An 18,255-nucleotide genomic window follows, 5' to 3' on the forward strand; every position below is an offset into this window, starting at 1 on the left:
CTGCCCCACCGGCGATGGGGCAGACGCGTGGCTGAGTGTGACCAGCAGGGAGACCATGAGCAGGCAGAGAAGAGAAGAGGCATTCGTTTGGGGAAGCTCTTTGCTTCCTGTGTCTTTACATGTCTTCCTAGAATTTGATTTGAAACAGTCCAGCACTAAGGAGTGACTGGCAGGACAGTCACTGGAGGAGACCGAGTGAGCCTGGCAGTCCCTGGTGACCGCTGAACCGGCAGCACAGCTGCTGCTAGGACAGACCCTGCAGAGCAGAGTGGAGAGGTGACAGCTGCTCGGGGGCCAGTCAGCCTCAGCGGGCTGGGGAGCAGGCGCAGGGAGGTGCTGCGGAGGGGGTGCCCCCCCCGCGGCGGGGGACACGGAGGGGCTGCCCCACCTGCGATGGGGCAGCCGCGTGGCTGAGTGTGACCAGCAGGGAGACCATGAGCAGGCAGAGAAGGGAAGAGGCATTCGTTTGGGGAAGCTCTTTGCTTCCTGTGTCTTTACATGTCTTCCTAGAATTTGATTTGAAACAGTCCAGCACTAAGGAGTGACTGGCAGGACAGTCACTGGAGGAGACCGAGTGAGCCTGGCAGTCCCTGGTGACCGCTGACGAGAGGCACAGTGCAGGGCTGCAGCCGGGGAGGAGGTCAGGGGGCAGCATCCTCTGGGGCATGCCCAAAGCTGGGGCTGGAGCCAGGGAGAGAAGGGCGGGTTCTCTGCCGCCACAGCCCACACTCACCACTGTTAGGTGGCCGTTCTTGGCTTTGGCTATGAGCAGCTCCGATCCCGAGATGAAGTCAATGATGCCTTCTTTGCCTTGCCCAACAGTGAATTTTATGCTGCCAAGAAAAAGAGCAGCATCCTCTGGGGCATGCCCAAAGCTGGGGCTGGAGCCAGGGAGAGAAGGGCGGGTTCTCTGCCGCCACAGCCCACACTCACCACTGTTAGGTGGCCGTTCTTGGCTTTGGCTATGAGCAGCTCCGATCCCGAGATGAAGTCAATGATGCCTTCTTTGCCTTGCCCAACAGTGAATTTTATGCTGCCAAGAAAAAGAGATGAGAACAGCTGTGGGTGTTTGTGACTGCACCACCGGCTTAGTTTTACCCTTTGGCTGTGTAGGGGGCTGCCTGGTGTTGATGTCGAGCTGCGACAGATCTGCTTGCTCAAGGACACGGAGCCCTAGCGAGGATGTTGGATGTGTGTCTGTAGGCCCCGGCTGCCGCGGCAGAGCTCTTGTTAGAAGCAGCACAAGAAAACCCTGGCAGCTCCTGAGCAGGACATGGCTTCACTCACCTGCCCTGGTTGATGTTGACGTTGTCGACTTTGTCAGCCTGCATCGCTGTCTTTGTTAGTGTCTCAATCACATGGTCGCTTTGAAGTACAACGTCTCCCTGGGAGGAGAGAGGAGGCAGCGGGTTCAGATCATGGCTGTCCATGGCTGGACAGTGACCGTAGTCGGGTACACCAGAAGGACCGTTCTGTCGTAACGGGGACAGAGGGAAAACCACCCTCCCTCCAAGCAGACCAGGCCTGGCCTGATCTGGGGGCCTGCCTCGGCAGTCGCACTGCACCTACAGCAGTTTGGTTACAGCAAGGTCTCATGAACAGGGCCAGGGGCAGCACCACTCCTGCAGGTGCGTGAGCCAGGGGTGAGCCCCAGCCACGAGCACAAGAAAATGGAAGTGAAAGGCCATTCAGAGCTGGCACCAAGTTAGTTACAGACACGTCACCGTGTGTCCTCCCCCTGCCCCTCCAGCTGGATCTTCTGCTCTTGGTGCCTTAACCACTTCCAGAGGTGGCTGGGGAAGGGCGGGCGAGCGCCCCTACCTTCTGCTTGTTATCCTCACAGTGCACGTGCAGCACAAACAGGTTGTCGCTCAGGCTGCTGACGGAGATGCCTGCAAGAGAGAGCAGCCCTGTGACAGCCAACACGATGCTACCGGGGGTCTCGTTCGTGTTTCAGAACCTCCCAGAAACGCAGCAACTGTTGTTCCCGCACCAAGAAACCCAACAGCTGCCCCCACAGCCGCTTCCCGGCATAGCCCGTCCCGAGCTGCTGCGGGTTCTCGTTACACTGCAGTGTGAGCGCCTCAGGCTCTGGATCCAGCGCTCCCGCTCCCCTGTGGGGACAGGAACACTCCTCTCTCTTGGGGGGGTGGGCACTGTGCTGTCCCTGCTTCCTCACAGAGGGGTTTGGGACTTGAGATGCAAACTGGATTAGCAACGCCGAACCCACATTTGTGCTGCTCTTGGAATCCACTTCTGCTGGGGGCAGTTACAAACGCACCAGGCAGAGGTGGAGGGGGTGAGCACCAAAACTGGCTGTGAGGAGGAGCTGGAGCTGAGGCCAGGGGTTCCAGACAAAGCCAAGCCATGACCACAGGCACAGCAGGTTTCTTCCTCTGGCCCAGCTCCCCCCTCTACAGGTACCACCTGCGTCAGGTATTTTGAGGGCTGAAAGCGGCAGCAGTGGCTCCAGCAGCTGCTGTGCAGGAACAGAGTAACTAACTGCCCTGCAGTGGGGAAAGGGCTCAGGAGGGGGCGCGTACCTGTCAGGTTGCCGTAGTCGATCCGCTGTTTGATTTTGGATTCTTCAACGATGACAGCAGCGTTCTGGGTGAGGAGCAGCTGCCGAGCTCGTGCTTTGTATCCTTTCCGGTCATACTTGATCACGGGAACTGCGTACTGAAACACGTGTTAACAGGGCGGAAAACGCCCTTTGCTTAGTTGTCAGCGACCTCCCCTGTGGCTGGAGGTTACTGACCAGCAGCTGCTGAACGGGGAGTGGAGACCGTTCTTCCGAGTCCCCCTCTCGGTTCTGCCACAGCCTGGCCTGACCCGGAGGAGTTCTGAGCTCTCCGACCGGGCGCATGGTAAACCCACTCTGGGTTCAGTCTGTGTGGGTTCCCCCTTCCCTCTCCTGCCACCGCGACCCTCAGTTCTGACCCGACAGAATTAAACCTGCCCCACTTTCCCTATTTCCGAGCCAGCAGCTTTTCCACAGAGTATCTGCTGCGGTGTCAGAGGACTAACGAAAGGTACAATCCTGGCTGCGTTTTCTTCAGAATCTTGATACTCTGCTGAGCAACTGAGAAGCCTGACAAAAGGACAAGGACGAGGACTCGTATCTCACCTTAATTGCTTCATTTTCTAAAGCCTGAAGAACTTTGGCATTTATCTCTTCATTCCCTGTATCAAAAACACAGAAAGAAGTTTCTAGGAATAAAAGACTAGATTAACCCCCGCCTTGCGTTGAGCTTCAACAGCTACTCACCGAGTCGGGTGTTGATGAAGAGCCTAGGAACGCTCTGCGGGTAATTGTCTTTTTTACCCTTAAAAATCTCACTGGCGATTACTTTTTGTTCCAGCTGCAAGGACAAAAGATGAGTCCTGTTCAGTACCGACCGTCTCCATAATAAAATGATTAATTGGTCTTGAAGAGATGCTCCCTCTGCGTTTGGGGGGGGTGGGGATGACTGGGTCCGTGCCTGCGCCACGCGTGCTGTGCTCCTGGTGGTACAACCCAAACAACGCGGCTTCGAGCACTTATCTCCCCCGGGACGAGAAACAGGGCTGTCGGTTTGGGCGTGAGGGGCAGGGACGTACCCCACTGTTCAGAGGATGTCCTGGAACGGGTGCGTACTGGGTTCCTTTTACACATGTTCTAGTTTTCAGGTGTTTGTCTCTAACAAAGTCACAGCGTTCTCGTGGATCTCGACCAGCTGCTGCTGTTCACCTCGCCCCTGCCTGCACAGCAGTGCCCTTGTCCCTCCATCCAGCTCCTCCTCCCCGTCGTTTCTCCCAGTCACTAATTCCGAGACCCCCTCCTGCTCGTGGCACCACCCGCAGAATTCACGTCCCCTACCTGCTGCTTCCACTCGGGGCTGATCCTCTTGCAGTAGGTCCAGACCATGTTCTGCATGCAGAGCTGCCGCAGCAGCTGCGATGCCTGAAGGAGGAACCGCACAGAACTGAGAACAGCTCAGACTGACCCGCAAACCCCTTCAAAGGGTGAGGACAGAGGAGAAGCCACGGCAGCACATCAACTGCTGATGAAAACAGCGTCTCAGTAATGAGAGTCACCTTTAAATTAAAATGAAAACCCTTCCACGAGAGTTTGTCCTGTAATGTTCTCCAAGTGCTTTAGCATGGAGAACGGATACCAGGAGCTCTTGCTTCCAGCTGTCCCACAGGCCACCCGGGGCCTCTGGAGAAGGGAACGGGGACTGCCTGCACGTTTGCTTTCATCAGCTACACAACCGCTTCTGCCAGATGCAATAACCACACGACAGGACAGAGGAGTGTAACGTTCTCCCCAGGAGCGTTCCCTCAGGCCTTTGGTGGCCCGTGGTCTCCCACCCTGCCCCTGGTGACTGGGGGACTGTGGCTGTTCCTACCTCGCAGAGCGACGGTGGAGGGGTCGGCCACGACTTGTCCAAAACACTTTTTGGTAGATTCCGCTTGAGGTTCATCAGGAAGGAGAAGCGGATGTAATCAAGGAAATACTCGTTCTCTGGGCAGCGAGGGTGATTCCGGTAAATAAAACCTTTGATGAACCTGAGGAAGAACAACACTGTATTAAAAAAATCAGAAAAGTGATCAAAGTTAGTGATGTTTAGAGGTCTCTTCCAATCCAACCATTTTATGGGCTTCATTTAAGAGCTGTAATTTATTTAAAAAAAAATTACACTGTAGAAATAGCAAAGTTTTTTCTTAGAGCCAGTTGACAGCTGGGGTTCTTCTTTACGCACCTCCTGATAGTCTCTACCGCCCACTTCTTCTTGGCAGCTTTTCGGCGGCCCAAGGTTCCCCGCCACCAGGACTGGATCGCTATTGCTAGAAACAACAGGAACGGGGCACGAGGTGAGCGCCTCACGCCAGCACCGCCTCCCCTCAACCCAGCCAGCCCACGCCGGAGTCACCCGCCTGCAGCTGGCAGAGGGGACGAGTCTCCTTGCGGGTCAGAGCGGTGTGATGCCGTGGGTGAACGTCAGCAAAAAGGACGGGCAGTGCGGGGTGAGCACCAGCGAAGCTGCTGCCCTGGCTCAGAGCCTCGCAGACGGACGGTGCCACTCCAGCACCTTCCAGCCAAGCTTTGGGACCACTCCTTGCACACATCAACCTCGAGTCATCCCTGACAACAGTGGCCGCTTCAAACCCCGCGGTCACCCGGCCCTGCAGCTTCCCCTCTCCTACCTGAGTGCTTCATGTGCCGGAATTTCTTTCGACGGTAGAAGCCTCTCCACGTGGCCTGCATTTTTGTTGCTGGAAGTGCCAGAAAAAACAGCATTTGAAATGGTGACCCAGCAGATTTTGGTACAAAACGCTCTCCCTGAACAAGCAGCAATAAAAAAAAAAGCGGGGGGAAACAGCGAGCAGACTGTCCGTGAAACCGTGTGTGACTCACCCAGACTCTGCTTCCTCACTTCCAGAGCATCTTCCGTCGCAAACAAGGTCTTGGGAAAGCGGATAAAAATCTTTGTTCTAGAAATAGAAATGCAGAATTCTGTTGAATGTGGCGGAGAGGTTTGTTTCCTGCCCTTCGCGTCCCCTTTGGGAGCCCTAACCCTTCCTCCCCCGGCAGACAGCGCAGCCGTGTTTGAAAGCAATGACACGACGTCCTGTGACTCAGAATCCCAAACCGAGGGGAGAACTCACCGGCCCATCTTGTACTCTTCCTGCTTGTAGCCCAGATGCTTCACCAGCACAGCCACCCCGTCGTGGGGCCGCCCGTCCCACGTGGGCCACGTCTCCGGACAAAGCGACTTGTACCTGTCAAGTGACAGCAGAAGAAATCTTGGGGAGGGAATTCCAGTCCGCAGAGGGCAGCGGGAAGGGCCACGCTCCTCCCTCCCCGCAGAAAGCCGCTCTGTTGGGTGTAAGAGCTGCTCAGAACAGCGCCCCAGCCTCAGCATCGGCGGGGCGGCAGCAGCAGGAGGGAGCAGCCCCGGGTGACCCTACCTCTGCAGGAAAACTTCGTATTTCCTTCGATACGCAAAGCCGGCCCTGCGCACTCGGAGGTTCTCCATCAGCCCCAGGTATTTCACCTGATGTCGGATTAGAACTTCATCAAATCGATCTCGAGAGAGCAAGAAAACAGAGAAACATGATCAGTGCACAGCTGTCCCGTCCGCTGGAGCAGGGGAACGCGCGTTCTTGGTTCCATCTGACACAGCCACCGCTGACCTCACGCGCCAGCCCCACCCCACGCTGCCTCCTGCCTTCTCCCCCTTTAACATACATTTATCTGTAGTTCCTCAAAGTTCCCCTCTAGGATGTTCTCTGCACACAGGAGGGAGAATAAAGGCCATCAAAAGGAAGTCACCTAGGTTAACTGTTCTTCCCTTTGAACGTGACCCTGCTCTGCCCAAGACCAGTGCTCCCATTCTGAGTCCTGGCTGCTGGAACTGCCACCTCCTCCCTACAAGCAGCTCCGGCACAGACCCACAACGAAAGCACCCCGCGGGATTTCTCCGTTGGAGCCCCACCCTGTGCCTCGCTGAACACAAAAAAGAGGAGTGGCCACCAGGGTCCTACCAGCCTGCTTGGCATCGTTGGGTTTCATGCAGCGGATGTAGGAGGGTTCTTTGGACATCAGGATCTCCATGAGTTTGGAGAGGCTGTTTTTAAACTGCGTGGCGGCCTAGGAGAAAAGAAAGAAAAGGGTGCATGAAGCTGGTACCTGTGGCTGCAGAACAGGCCCGGCTCCCAGCTTTAAACCCCAGAGGCTCGAGCTCAGATGGCCAGTGAGAGAGGAGGTGTCGTTTAAAGAGAGGAAACAGTCCCACCTCCATCAGCTCCGCTGTTCTTACCGTTTCAGGCCTCTTCTTGTCTGTCAGCTCCGTCCTGTCAAAGCACTGATTTATGATGGGGTTCTCGGAGTTGCACATGGTCTGCAGAGAGAGACGTGTTCACAGACATACAGAGAATTCTTCAGAGACCGTCAAAAGCACAGGGGACAAAACGGCTTGTCTAGGGGTTTGTTTTCTTTTGCTTTTTTAATAATAAAATGAACTTTGGGCACCTTTGTTTGTCTTTTCAAACTGCAGCCACGGGGACACCGTCCCCGTGAGTCCAGCAGATTCGGAGTCCACCAGACCCTTTTCCCCCAGGTGCCGCCCCCGTTTTAAACCCGACTCCTTCTTCTGCTGAGGACTGTCCTCTACCCACACTCACCTCCTTCAGGTTCCGAAAGAGAAGGTCATTGTTTTTATCTAGAAAACCTGGAAGAAAAAGAATCTGCTCAGGCTGCCACCGCGGTTCCGCAGGAACTGCACCACCAGGCAGGGATTTGAGATGGGAGATTAATTTGGATGTGTTCTGTGCCCAGGTTTTTCTCGACTACAGAGCGAGGCTGGTTAAATTCAAAGGGCAGAGGACGGGAGGAGGAGAAACAAGCGAGAGACAGCGGAGATGATGCACACACTTACCTGCAACACTGTAGGTGACGTCTCCAGCGTAGTGCAGAAGCCGAAACTCCTCCCGCCCCAGAGACTTGCGAGTCTTTTGGTCAGCGAGCTTGTGCCTGGAGAAAGCGAAGAAGCTTCAGGAGACACAAACATCTGTTTTACGGGGCGATTCCCTTCCAAAAGCGCCGTGGCCCTGGATCCCAGAGTGGGGCTGTGTGAACCGCGGGCACAGAGGTGGGTTGGTCAGTGGGAACCTCTCCACACTGCCTGAATCACGCACCCACCCCTCTGCACGGCCTTCACCAGTGACGTTCTGCTCCTCGCTCTCGTGATTCCTAGGCCTGGCTTGGGTCACTGCTCATCTTCCCCCACGAAGCCACCAGTGCTGGGCAACTATCTGGCCTCATACTCCCAACCAGGGAGTTTGTCACACCTGAAGGGTTGGGCCAGATCTTGGAAGAGCCAGGAAGCTGCAAGACTGCAAGTTCCTTGGACGTGCCGGCAGCAGGACACCAGGAAGAGACACACCTGGTTACTCTGCGTTCTCTTCACTTACAGTCTAATGTCTCTGCAGAAGGAAACACCATCACCTGTTCTGGGGGACTCCGGACACCCCAGATGCCACTGCCACACCCCCCACGTGTTACACGGTTCTCTAGCAATAACTCAAGCTCGAGGCACTGTCACACCAGCATAACCGCCCCCAGCTGTGGGCACACTCACGTGACGAAATGCGGGTGGTTCTTCACGGTTTCCTCCAGTTTCTCCAAGAACGTCGTATCTGTGGCATCCCCCGGTCTCAGACACTCTTCATCCTACAGACACACACGAGCCCACGCTGATTTCTCGCGGTGCTTGCCAGCGCACGGGCCAGCTCTGGTTCGGTCTCACTGAAACACCGCCCCCGTTTGACCCTTTGGCCTTCTAGTGCAACAGACGAATTGCTGAGCTGCAAAGGAAAACGCTTTTCTCCTTCCAGACTGCCTGGCCTGGAAGCTGCTCTCCCAAGAGCAGATGGAGGTGACACAGTGTGACTCAATGGTGTCACTGTCTGCTCTGTCGGAGCTCTTCCCACCTGCCCGAACAATGCCAGTGTAAGCTTAGACCTTTCTTCTGCCCCTGGTTTCCCACCACACTGCTCCAGTTTTAATTGCAAAAGGTGGTGTTAACTCACCAGAATAGAAATGATGCCTTTGAATTTCTCTTCCACCAAATCACAGATTATTTTGTTATTGAAATACTGAACTGGTTCCCACTAGAAAGACAAGAAATGACACTCGGGTGAAAACAATTCTAGTCTGGAAAAACAAGTGAACATTTCAGAACATTTCAGACAACACTTCAATCGTCTTTCCGTCCGATCTGAAACCAAGCTTTGTCACTCAACAGATTTGTTTTCCTCGTACTCTCTTTTTCAAAAGGGTTTTTCTGTCAGGGAATGGCCTGGCTCACTGGTAGCTGCCTCAGAGTCACCAGTGTTTGGAACAGGAAGGAGAAAGGAAGGCGCTGCTGAGCATTATTAGCTCTTTCCTCAGCCGCCGCGGGAGGGACCAGGGAGGAGAGCGGGGAAGGGCGCACAGTGGCTCTTACCGCTATGCCTTCGGCCTCGTATTCCTCTTGTTCGGACTTTAGCGTGAGCTCTATGAAGAGCTGCTGCAATTTTTCATTACAATAATTAATACAAAACTGCTCAAAGCTGCAAACAGAAATCAGAGAGACAATCACTAGCACCGTACCACCAGTAAAAGCAGCTGTAACCAGAGGGCAGCCGCGGGATCTGTGTAAAGCAAGAGAAATAGGAGAGATTGGGTGAGATGTTTGTTTATTGCCTGCAATCATGGACTAAGTTTATCATTTAGTGGATCTCACGACAGAGTTCCAGAAGGAGGGAAAAACAGACATGAAGGGAGGAACACAGAAACATCTAAGTAGTGCCCAAGAGCACTCTGGGAAATGTGGGAGTCTCAGTTCTCTGCATCTGCCCGAGCCGGGTTGCAGATGGACACAGCGGCAGTTCTAGAGCTGTGTGTTCCCAGCCACACCACCGTGAAAGACCCCACAACGGCCACCACCGTGCCACAGGGCTGGGCAAAGGCACAGCTCAAACTACCGCGGGAATATGCCCCCAAAAGGCAACAGTCTCTCTAGAACACCGGACCTTTAACAGCTGTAATTGGTAATTATTAGCTGGGTGCCCCAAGCGTGGGGAGCTCCGTGATTATCGGTTATTCCTCCTTTATTTCCTAAAGCTGAAACGTCATCTCTCCTCTCTCACTAAGAGAAGCAGAGATGGAACGATGCCTTAATTCACAACAGAGAGAAAACGCTGCAATGAATGAGGTCCCACAGAGTTTACCAGACCTCAGAGACACTGACTGGAACAAACCTGTTGTGCTGGAAAACCTCAAATCCGTAGATATCGAGCAATCCCAGAACTGTCGTACTTCTCCAGCCCGGAAACTCTCCTTCCTACAAGAGGGCAAAAAAATAAGCATTGGTGTGTACTCACGGCTACGAGCTGTCGCAGGATCTTACCTGTCCAATTACATCTTCCCTCCTTACCCTCTTAATTGGACACAAGTTCATTTAGAAATCACAGTTCAGCACGGAGCTGCCCCCCTCTCTGCTTTGCAGCTCCAAGATTTGAAACTTCCTTTCACGCTTGGTTGGGTATCAGCAAACAAAAGGCTCCTTTACCTTGTAAGCAAGAGACTTGTTGACCTTGTTGACCAGCCAGGAGAAAGTGCGCCCGTATATCGCCTTAGCAAGCGCATCCCGGGCGTAGGCTGCCTGCTCCAGGTTCAGAGGACTGACGAGCTGCGGGCAGAAGAGCCACTCAACAGCCATTCCACCGAGGGGTTAAGTTTCCCTAGTTCCTTCTAACAAACAGCCGCTCAACGGCTCACGCCGCTGCCTCCCAGCCGTAGGTCAGGCTGAGGGACTCCTGCCCCGACGACCTCCCTTGGCCAGCGAGAGGTGAGCTGTCTAGTTCCAGCAAGAGCGCTGAGGGCGCATCGCCCGCCTGGTTGAATGCCGTGTGCTCCCGGATGCCCAGGTCACGTCCTTACCTCCTCCCCTTTCGCGATGATCTTCTTGTGGATCAAAGCATCTCGCAGAACGGAGCCCTCGACCGCTAGAAGCTGCAAAGCAATAGAATATTCAATCAATTTATGAAGCAGTAGGTTGAACTTACCCATAGTAGTTTTAAGCCCTCAGAAAGGCTCCTAAAATCACAGTCCAGTGAAACTACCCTTTATTTCCCATTCACGCTGCAGGGCTTTGGCAGCCTCAGCCCTTCCCTTCCCTCCCGCATGGGCAGCGATAATCTAGCAAAGAAACGGGCTGGACTGTCGTGACACAAAGAAGTGACTAAGCAAAGCCACAGGGTGGCTCGTTCTTGAGAGCTCTCCTCTGGAGTAGGGCTGTTCCTACCCCGCTGCCTGAAGGCGAAAACCTGAAGTCAGTGGCGGATCCAGTGGTAAATGCAGAAGTTGTTGCTTAAAGGGCTTTGATGGGAATATTGGCACAGAGACTCACCCGAGCCAGGTATTTAATCTGGTTCTCTGTGGTGACCTGAGCATTTCCCTGCTCGTCAGCCGCAAACTGCACGTTCCCCAGATGCAGGACGCTGGCCACGATGCTCAGCAAATCCTAGGATGGAAGCAACAGGCAGGAGGGAGGATGAAGGGAACACAGAGGGAGATTTCCCGTTTTGGGGGAAAGTTTGGGTGGGTTTTTTCAGGATTTTTGCGGGGAATACTTTCACTCCGAGGGGTGCCTTTGGGCAGAAATAACACATCAAAGCAGAACTCCTCCTCGGGAGCCGGCAGATGAGCTGTGCTGTCACACTGGCCTTACCTCCACCTCGGTGTCGTCAAAGCCTATAACGGACAGGGCTCTTCGCACAATCTTCCAATCGTTTTTGTCATTTATGGAGCTGACTCGAGCGCAGTGACCCTAAAAAGACACAGTTTGACAGAAATAAGAAAATTATTGCCAAAGATACATTGACTCACGCTTCTGCCACGTGCTTCTTTTCACCGCAGTCATCTTGGTGTTACTTTTGAAGGGAGGGAAAGAAACTACCAAGTCTACTGGGAATGTCTCAGTCCTATACCATAGGACTATTGTAAGAACTCCTAGTTAATTCATACCTTTACTAAGTAGTGGTACTGCTGGGGGCTCTTCTCGAGGCCCAGCCTTCGCAGCAAGTCCTCCTCCCCTCCTTCTAGCAGCTGGTAGAAAATGTGGAAGTTCCTCTCTCCGTGATTCTGGTGCACAACGCGGGATTTCTCCAGGAGGTAGTTCAAGATGTGGCCCCCGACAGGAGCCCCCTAAGTCAAAACAGAGATGCTGAAATAGTTCATCGGCACAACGGAAAACGTCTCTGCTTCTGGTGGTCTATTCAGAGACCAAGAGGATACAAAACGACAGCCTCAAAGAGACAGAAAATGATCTGCTGTGTAGCAGAATCTCTGCGTCAGCTAGAGCAGAGCAGCAGATGGAGCTCTCGGAGGGGCGGGCGAAGTGAGCTCGAGTGACAGTGACATGCCGGGACACAGGTCACGGCTCCAGCACACACCAAGTGGGATCCTGACTTGGGGAAGAAGCCTTCTGGGAAGGAACTGCACACAAAGGAAAAGCGACCAAACTGTGAGTGTGGCGGGATTACCCACCGGCACTTTCGAACCGCCGCAGCATGCCGAGCTGCTCGTCCTCCCCGTGCGGGGCAGCTGGGATCGGAATCAAACCAAACATTAGGCAAAGTTGCACAGGACAGAGCCCATCTTCAGCTCACAGCTGCCTGAGCGGGGTTTAGCTGTGAGTCTCCATTCGCATGGTGCACACACAGCCCCAGGAACGAGGGGGTGTAACCTCACCGTGCCCTTATACAGAGGGGAGGGAAGAAAAAGGGAAGCGTGTACTATAAAAACCGCTGGAACCAGACTTTGCTACGACAGACGCTGCTTAGGCTGTTGTCAGTGGAATGCGGAACAATTGCTCCACACACAGAGCCGGACAAGAAAGCGCAGGCACCAGAGCCCTGCCGTGGCCTGACATGTAAACCGCAGTATTCCAAGTTACCCTGTAGTCAAACTGCACATCCATGTACTTCCCAAATCGGCTGGAGTTGTCATTCCGCAGGGTTTTTGCATTTCCAAAGGCCTGAAAGGCAAACAATTAGAGAAAAATAAACAAGTATCCAGTAAGATTATTTATAAACATTTTGAAGCTGCCACTTGTTTATTTACGCTGTTAAAGCCTAGGCTTGTCCTTTTGCAAGGGAAACCAAGAAGCAAACAGATTGCTGCCCAAATTCTGGGGCTGATCTTCCTCCCCAGTGCAAGCGCCGCAGATGGAGCACGTCTCTGAAATCATGCCCACTCTCTAGTAAGCTGAGTTTAACGCCAGTTCACTGCTGACAACATATGCCATGTCTGACAGTCTTTTCCGAGCCTCCCCTTTCACCGCAGCTCTCTGCTCACCCATGGCCCCACTGTCGGGGCAGGCCTCCCCCTCCCATGGCCAGCACCCCTTTCGGTGCAGGGAGCACACCTCTGAGCCCAGAGCGGAAACACCCCAGGGAACCACCAAGGCAGCTCTGGACTGGACACTAGAGGACACCACAGCACCAGAAAACACACCCACAAATGTCTCTCTCAGCGGGCAGGGCAGCGGACGTGTCCGCTTGGGGCTTTGCAAACTGCATTGCCCCCGCGCTCTTCCCACGCCCAACGCCTCTCCTGCTCCAGAACCGTCCTGGTGGGCCAGGCGAGTTCAGCAGCAGACGGCCGCTCCTGTGCCTTGGAAGCTAACCGGGATTCCCCTGGGTGGGCAGCGCAAACGATCTGCCCAGATGCCGTGAACCAGCGTTCCCAGCATACATGATCCGCTCTGTTCAGCCATGCCCGGGGGGTCCCGCTGCCCCCATCCCCTCCGCTGGAAAATGTGAGTGACTCAAAGTCAAGATCCAGTGCTGCAGCCTCTAGAGTTACCTCCAGGACGGGGTTGGATTGTAACAGACGGTCCTTCACGGTTTCCACCTGCTGACTGGCTGGACAAGTGACAGCATAGTACTTCAGGATCTTCTTGGTGGCCTCCGTTTTGCCAGCCCCGCTCTCGCCGGAGCTAAGAATACACTGATCCTTCCTCTCCGTGCGCAGGGAGCGGTACGAATTGTCGGCAATGGCGTAGCTGAGGGACAGGGAGAACCAGGCATCAGACTGTTTCCAGGAGTGAAGGGCAGAGACTCCTCAGCCCAGCCTGTCCCTCAGCATGGACTCCTATTCTTGGTGGCCTCCGTTTTGCCAGCCCCGCTCTCGCCGGAGATAAGAATACACTGATCCTTCCTCTCCGTGCGCAGGGAGCGGTACGAATTGTCGGCAATGGCGTAGCTGAGGGACAGGGAGAACCAGGCATCAGACTGTTTCCAGGAGTGAAGGGCAGAGACTCCTCAGCCCAGCCTGTCCCTCAGCATGGACTCCTAGCAGAGGCACCTTGCTCGCGGACTCTGGTGACAGCACAGGAGATTGCCAACACCACTATACACATCTCAACCACTGAGCCAGGTTCCTGCAGGGTGACAGCACAAAGCCCAGATCCCTTTAGAATCTGTTCTTTCGACTCTCTGCTGAGAAGAGTTTCTCTAAAAGACACTAAACGGTGCAGATAAACTTTTCTAAATGAAGAGGACCTGTCAGCATCAGTCCCAGGGGACAAAAGCGCTTTACATTCAGGAAACATCGTGTTTTCCGTCGATCTTTATTCTACCTCACCTTGTAAGTGCTGACACACTCAGAAGGTCACAACTGCACTTGGCTCTCTGGGTGGCTCCAGAATAGCCCAACCTCTCACAGCTTCTCCCGTGTAGTGGGAAGAATCAGATGAGCCAGCACAGACTCCTAAGCTACTTAAGCTACCCCCGCAGCTTAGGCCAGAGCACCAGACGGTCCCTCCCGCCTGCGCACAGCCAGGGTTTGTTGCTGCTGGCCCCGGAGCCCGGCTTTGTCCTTGGTCGCTCTTGCTTTCGCTTCTCCTTTCCTCCCCGTGACAGACCAGACAGGATCTTACACCGAGAACCGCACACACTATTAGAACACCAGGGAGCGGGAGGATGAGGTGACGATGGTTTCCGCTGGGGGAGAGGAGAAGAGAGACCAGAAAGATGCAACAGGAGAGGATAAACGAGGAGCATCAGCCCTTCACAACACACTCGTGTGAGACAACCTCCCTAACGGCGTTTGCAGTGGCGATCAGGCAGACATCCTGTCTTCGCACACTTGACAGCCTTTTAGTAGCTTTGCTTTTGGTTTTGAGGGTTTTTTTGTAAATGCTCATGCTGTGAAATTAATTAGAAATAATCACACCAAAATAACCGCTGTGGCCTTCTCAGATCTATTAATACTTGGTGCTAAGGCAACACCAAGGAGCTACCTAGCAACACAACCGCACACGTAGCCCTCTGAAGTCATCCAGCCCTTCTCCTCCCATCCAAATTCAGTCTTTGAACTGTTTTGAGAACAGTCAAATAAATCAAAATTTAATTTTAATTTGAATAACTGCCTCTAGACTGTGCCTTTCCTGGGGGATTTCACTGCCCTGTGAGTTCAAGCAGAAAGCAGCAGTCCTGCAGACCACAAGCAGCATCGCTTTACTTCAAGATGTTTGTGGTCACTGTCTCCGGGCCCCCTGGCAGGCTACACGCAGGAGGGACGTGGCAGATCCTTCCTCTGGGAAGGATGCCGTGTTTCAAGCCTGTAGGGAGAACTTTTCTCCTTTCTGTGACTACAGGGACACACTTCCTCGAGAACTCAGCGCTCTGGCCTGGCCTTAAACTACTTTAACACTGGAATAGCAACCTTGAAGCGTTTTGGTTTTCTAGAATCAGTTTAGAACAGGAGAAAGGGGAAAAAAAAACACGTGAAATCCTGTAAAAGGAGAAGCCCAGAGTCCTACACTTCAGTGCTCCTCAGAATATTTTTAAATGGGTGACTAATCAAATAATGTCATGTAAATCATCAAATAATGTCATGTTTTTGAACAGAACGATAAAAACAGTAACAACAAATCCTGCTTTCCCAGGTGGAGCAGCACTGGTGTTTGGCACAGCAGCTCTCAAGGATGTACTCTGAGCTGCCCACTTTACGATTTCTAACGGGACTAGCTAAAACCAGAGAAAAGAAGAACCCAAGAAATGAACAGCTGCCTTGTGACTTCAGTCACTTTACACCGCACATACAGGAATTAAAGCAGATCCGCTTGGCGCTCCACGTTATGCAGGAGCCCTGCCACCAGGCTCAGTCCTGTACCTGCTGCACACAACGAAAAAAGCAGCCACAGTCCCAGCAATTTTCCAGTCAGTCACAAAATTCTCACCTAGGGACAAAGACGTCCTTAAGAGCAACCTTGGCCCAGGCAAAAGTGGCTGCACCTGAGCCAGTCTCTGCCCGAAGACAGGACCAAAGGTACCGACAGAGCCACGAGGATTTGCCAGCGCTGGGAGCGCAGGCTGGGGGTGAGGCTGGGCGGCCCGGCCAGAGCTGCTGCCTCAGACCCCTCTCGGCGCTTCACCAGGAACTTAAACCGACGCTGGTTTAAGGCTCCGCCAGTGACTTTCCTGGGGCAGATCTCTTAGCTGGGCACCTGCACAGGGACACGATGTACTGACACATCTAGATCAAGGTTTGAATGCAGGGCCACAGGAAAAGCCTGAAATACTATAAAAATCACATTTTTATCGTAACAAATACACCATCGAGTGTTCAGACTGTCCCAAGTAATGGTGTTTCTCCCCTCTCTGTGCTTGCAGCGCATTCTGTTTTCCTTGTTCTCCTGGGCTATGTGCCAGTAATAAGAAACGATCCAAACAGTTTGTTCAAAAATAATATCATTTACTCTTCCAAGACCTCTTTTAAAAAGAAAAAAGACAAAACAAAACAAAAAAACCGCCACCAAAAATCCCTCCAAGAGGTGCTCACAATTTGGCCCTCGGTCCTGAAAGAAAACATTTTGGAGCCAAATGTCCGCAGCTCTCAGCCATCTTTCTCTTTCAGTCTGACAAAAAAACTCAAATGCTTTCAAAAATAGCTTGAAACCTCAAACTGTTGTGTTTTTTTTTTTTTTTTAACTGGGAAATTGGGAACACTCACCAGGCCAGACCATGTAAATAAATACATTCCTCGTTCCAACAGGCTGACGGTATCTTAGCAACAAGGGAAATACCAGATAAATATTGGTCAGGCAGTAAGAGCAGAGGTAGGAAAGAAACCACCGCACCGACAGACACCCTCTTTGCCCCAGTTAACCCCGTGCTGAACGCGCGATGCAGCAGCAGGGGAAACTCTCAGCCCGGACACGCAGACCCCAAGTAACCCGGGAACAATGAACTCCTGTCCTGCCAGGGCTGGGGAAGCAGCTCTGCTCCTCCAGCCAGGAAGGAACCAACTCCCTTTCCAAATACTGCTCTTGCAGCAGCAACTCATCCTCTTTGGAGAGGAACAGGAATAGAAAGGGCCACGCACCACACCCTCCGGCGGATCCTGTACATCCCCGCGAGTCTTGGTGCTGCGTCTGCACCAAGGCACAGCCCTATCTGTTGTGCCATCTCACCACTGCACACGCCTGCGAGGGGAGGGCACCAGCGGCACCGTTTACCCACAGGCCACTCACAGGTGAGGGGAAACTTCATAGAAGCTGACGCCACGGTACCGCTCCATGTTCTGTTTGCTGTAGATTTCCAGTTCCTTGTACGGATTCACAGACACCAGAACTGAGCCGATGTACGTCTGAAAGAGAGAGCACAAAGCAGAGGGTTTACGAAGGGCTGGCAGGGATGTGCTGCGAGGCCAGACTGCTCTGGATGTCGTAGACTGTTGACAAGGGCTGCCTGCCCCACTGCATGGTGGGGCGCTGCCCGCCTCACTGCACGGAGTGGGGCGGGGGGCACCGTGGGTGCTGAGGCCTTTCAAAGAGGCCAAGGGTGCTGAAGAGGTCACCCTTTGCAGGAGTTATGCCAGCAGTTATCCTTGCTGAAAAACGGCACCTACAAACAGTTTTTACAAGCAAGAACGCTGGATGATTTCTGATATACCACTGGGGATCAAGCTCAAGCCTGGTGCCGCTGAAAGCCACCCCCGCCACAGAGTGAACTGGTGCAATGGAGGAATGAGGTCTGAGCTGGATTGTCAGTGCTGGCAAGACCTGTAAATGCCAGCAGAGCTCAGCTGGAGCACTGCAGCGAGTCCCACACGTGGTAACGTGACAGTGTCCCAGACTAGTTCTGACACAAGCAACCAGAGACTCTCACAGCTGATGCCACCACCTCCAAATGCAATGGCCAGCAAAGCTGTGGTAGGTCTTCTGCAGCAAACACCCAAAGCCAGCTCAGCCAGGACCTTTGGGGCTGTCGCTCTGCTACTCACATAGATCAAATTCTCCTTGAAGCGCTTACGGAGGTTTTCAATAAACGCTGCTTCGCTGGTGAAGTTCTCAAGCAGGACAAAGTCCTGCACGCCCACGCGGTCGCGGGCTGTCAAAGCGCTCTCCATCATCAGCCGGATACCGTTAGTCCCCGCTCCCTGCAACCAAAAGCAGAGGAAGGTTGGGATATCTGTGGTTTTCTCCACTAGAACCGTTAACCACCAATACTCACGGACGACCTATAAAAAGGAGAGGACATCGGAGCAACCCCACTATCAGCCAGCGTATACTAACACCTTATCAACTGGTTTATACTAACTGCCTTGGTGGAAGATGAGCCAGAACTAGGGAAAAGTTAGTGTAAAATTTCCAGTAACTTCAAATCAATCAGTCAAACAAGCGTTTCAGAAAGCAAATAAAACTAAGACTTCCT

The 18,255-nt window shown here is 53.4% G+C and overlaps 1 protein-coding gene across 2 annotated transcripts in view; it reads right to left on the minus strand.

Annotated features, from left to right (window-relative positions):
• MYO1C (myosin IC) overlaps positions 1 to 18,255 on the minus strand; it is a 27,993-nt gene that overhangs the window by 846 nt on the left and 8,892 nt on the right. For both annotated transcript variants that reach the window (XM_010142268.1, XM_010142269.1), the window contains exons 2-31: positions 17,825 to 17,980; positions 17,073 to 17,188; positions 13,400 to 13,598; positions 12,489 to 12,569; positions 11,558 to 11,737; positions 11,262 to 11,360; positions 10,941 to 11,054; positions 10,472 to 10,543; positions 10,101 to 10,220; positions 9,790 to 9,872; positions 8,994 to 9,099; positions 8,578 to 8,658; positions 8,127 to 8,218; positions 7,425 to 7,519; positions 7,171 to 7,217; positions 6,807 to 6,887; positions 6,532 to 6,637; positions 5,956 to 6,073; positions 5,653 to 5,766; positions 5,402 to 5,478; positions 5,191 to 5,259; positions 4,746 to 4,830; positions 4,392 to 4,551; positions 3,860 to 3,943; positions 3,269 to 3,362; positions 3,128 to 3,183; positions 2,544 to 2,679; positions 1,822 to 1,892; positions 1,288 to 1,385; positions 934 to 1,033 (exon numbers count right to left, since the gene is read on the minus strand). In XM_010142268.1, the coding sequence (XP_010140570.1) occupies positions 934 to 1,033; positions 1,288 to 1,385; positions 1,822 to 1,892; positions 2,544 to 2,679; positions 3,128 to 3,183; positions 3,269 to 3,362; positions 3,860 to 3,943; positions 4,392 to 4,551; positions 4,746 to 4,830; positions 5,191 to 5,259; positions 5,402 to 5,478; positions 5,653 to 5,766; positions 5,956 to 6,073; positions 6,532 to 6,637; positions 6,807 to 6,887; positions 7,171 to 7,217; positions 7,425 to 7,519; positions 8,127 to 8,218; positions 8,578 to 8,658; positions 8,994 to 9,099; positions 9,790 to 9,872; positions 10,101 to 10,220; positions 10,472 to 10,543; positions 10,941 to 11,054; positions 11,262 to 11,360; positions 11,558 to 11,737; positions 12,489 to 12,569; positions 13,400 to 13,598; positions 17,073 to 17,188; positions 17,825 to 17,980 (3,090 nt within the window). The remainder of the gene's footprint in view (positions 1 to 933; positions 1,034 to 1,287; positions 1,386 to 1,821; positions 1,893 to 2,543; positions 2,680 to 3,127; positions 3,184 to 3,268; positions 3,363 to 3,859; positions 3,944 to 4,391; positions 4,552 to 4,745; positions 4,831 to 5,190; positions 5,260 to 5,401; positions 5,479 to 5,652; positions 5,767 to 5,955; positions 6,074 to 6,531; positions 6,638 to 6,806; positions 6,888 to 7,170; positions 7,218 to 7,424; positions 7,520 to 8,126; positions 8,219 to 8,577; positions 8,659 to 8,993; positions 9,100 to 9,789; positions 9,873 to 10,100; positions 10,221 to 10,471; positions 10,544 to 10,940; positions 11,055 to 11,261; positions 11,361 to 11,557; positions 11,738 to 12,488; positions 12,570 to 13,399; positions 13,599 to 17,072; positions 17,189 to 17,824; positions 17,981 to 18,255) is intronic.

Source organism: Buceros rhinoceros, unplaced genomic scaffold, assembly GCF_000710305.1.
Source record: "Buceros rhinoceros silvestris isolate BGI_N320 unplaced genomic scaffold, ASM71030v1 scaffold4938, whole genome shotgun sequence".
Lineage (NCBI taxonomy): Eukaryota > Metazoa > Chordata > Aves > Bucerotiformes > Bucerotidae > Buceros > Buceros rhinoceros.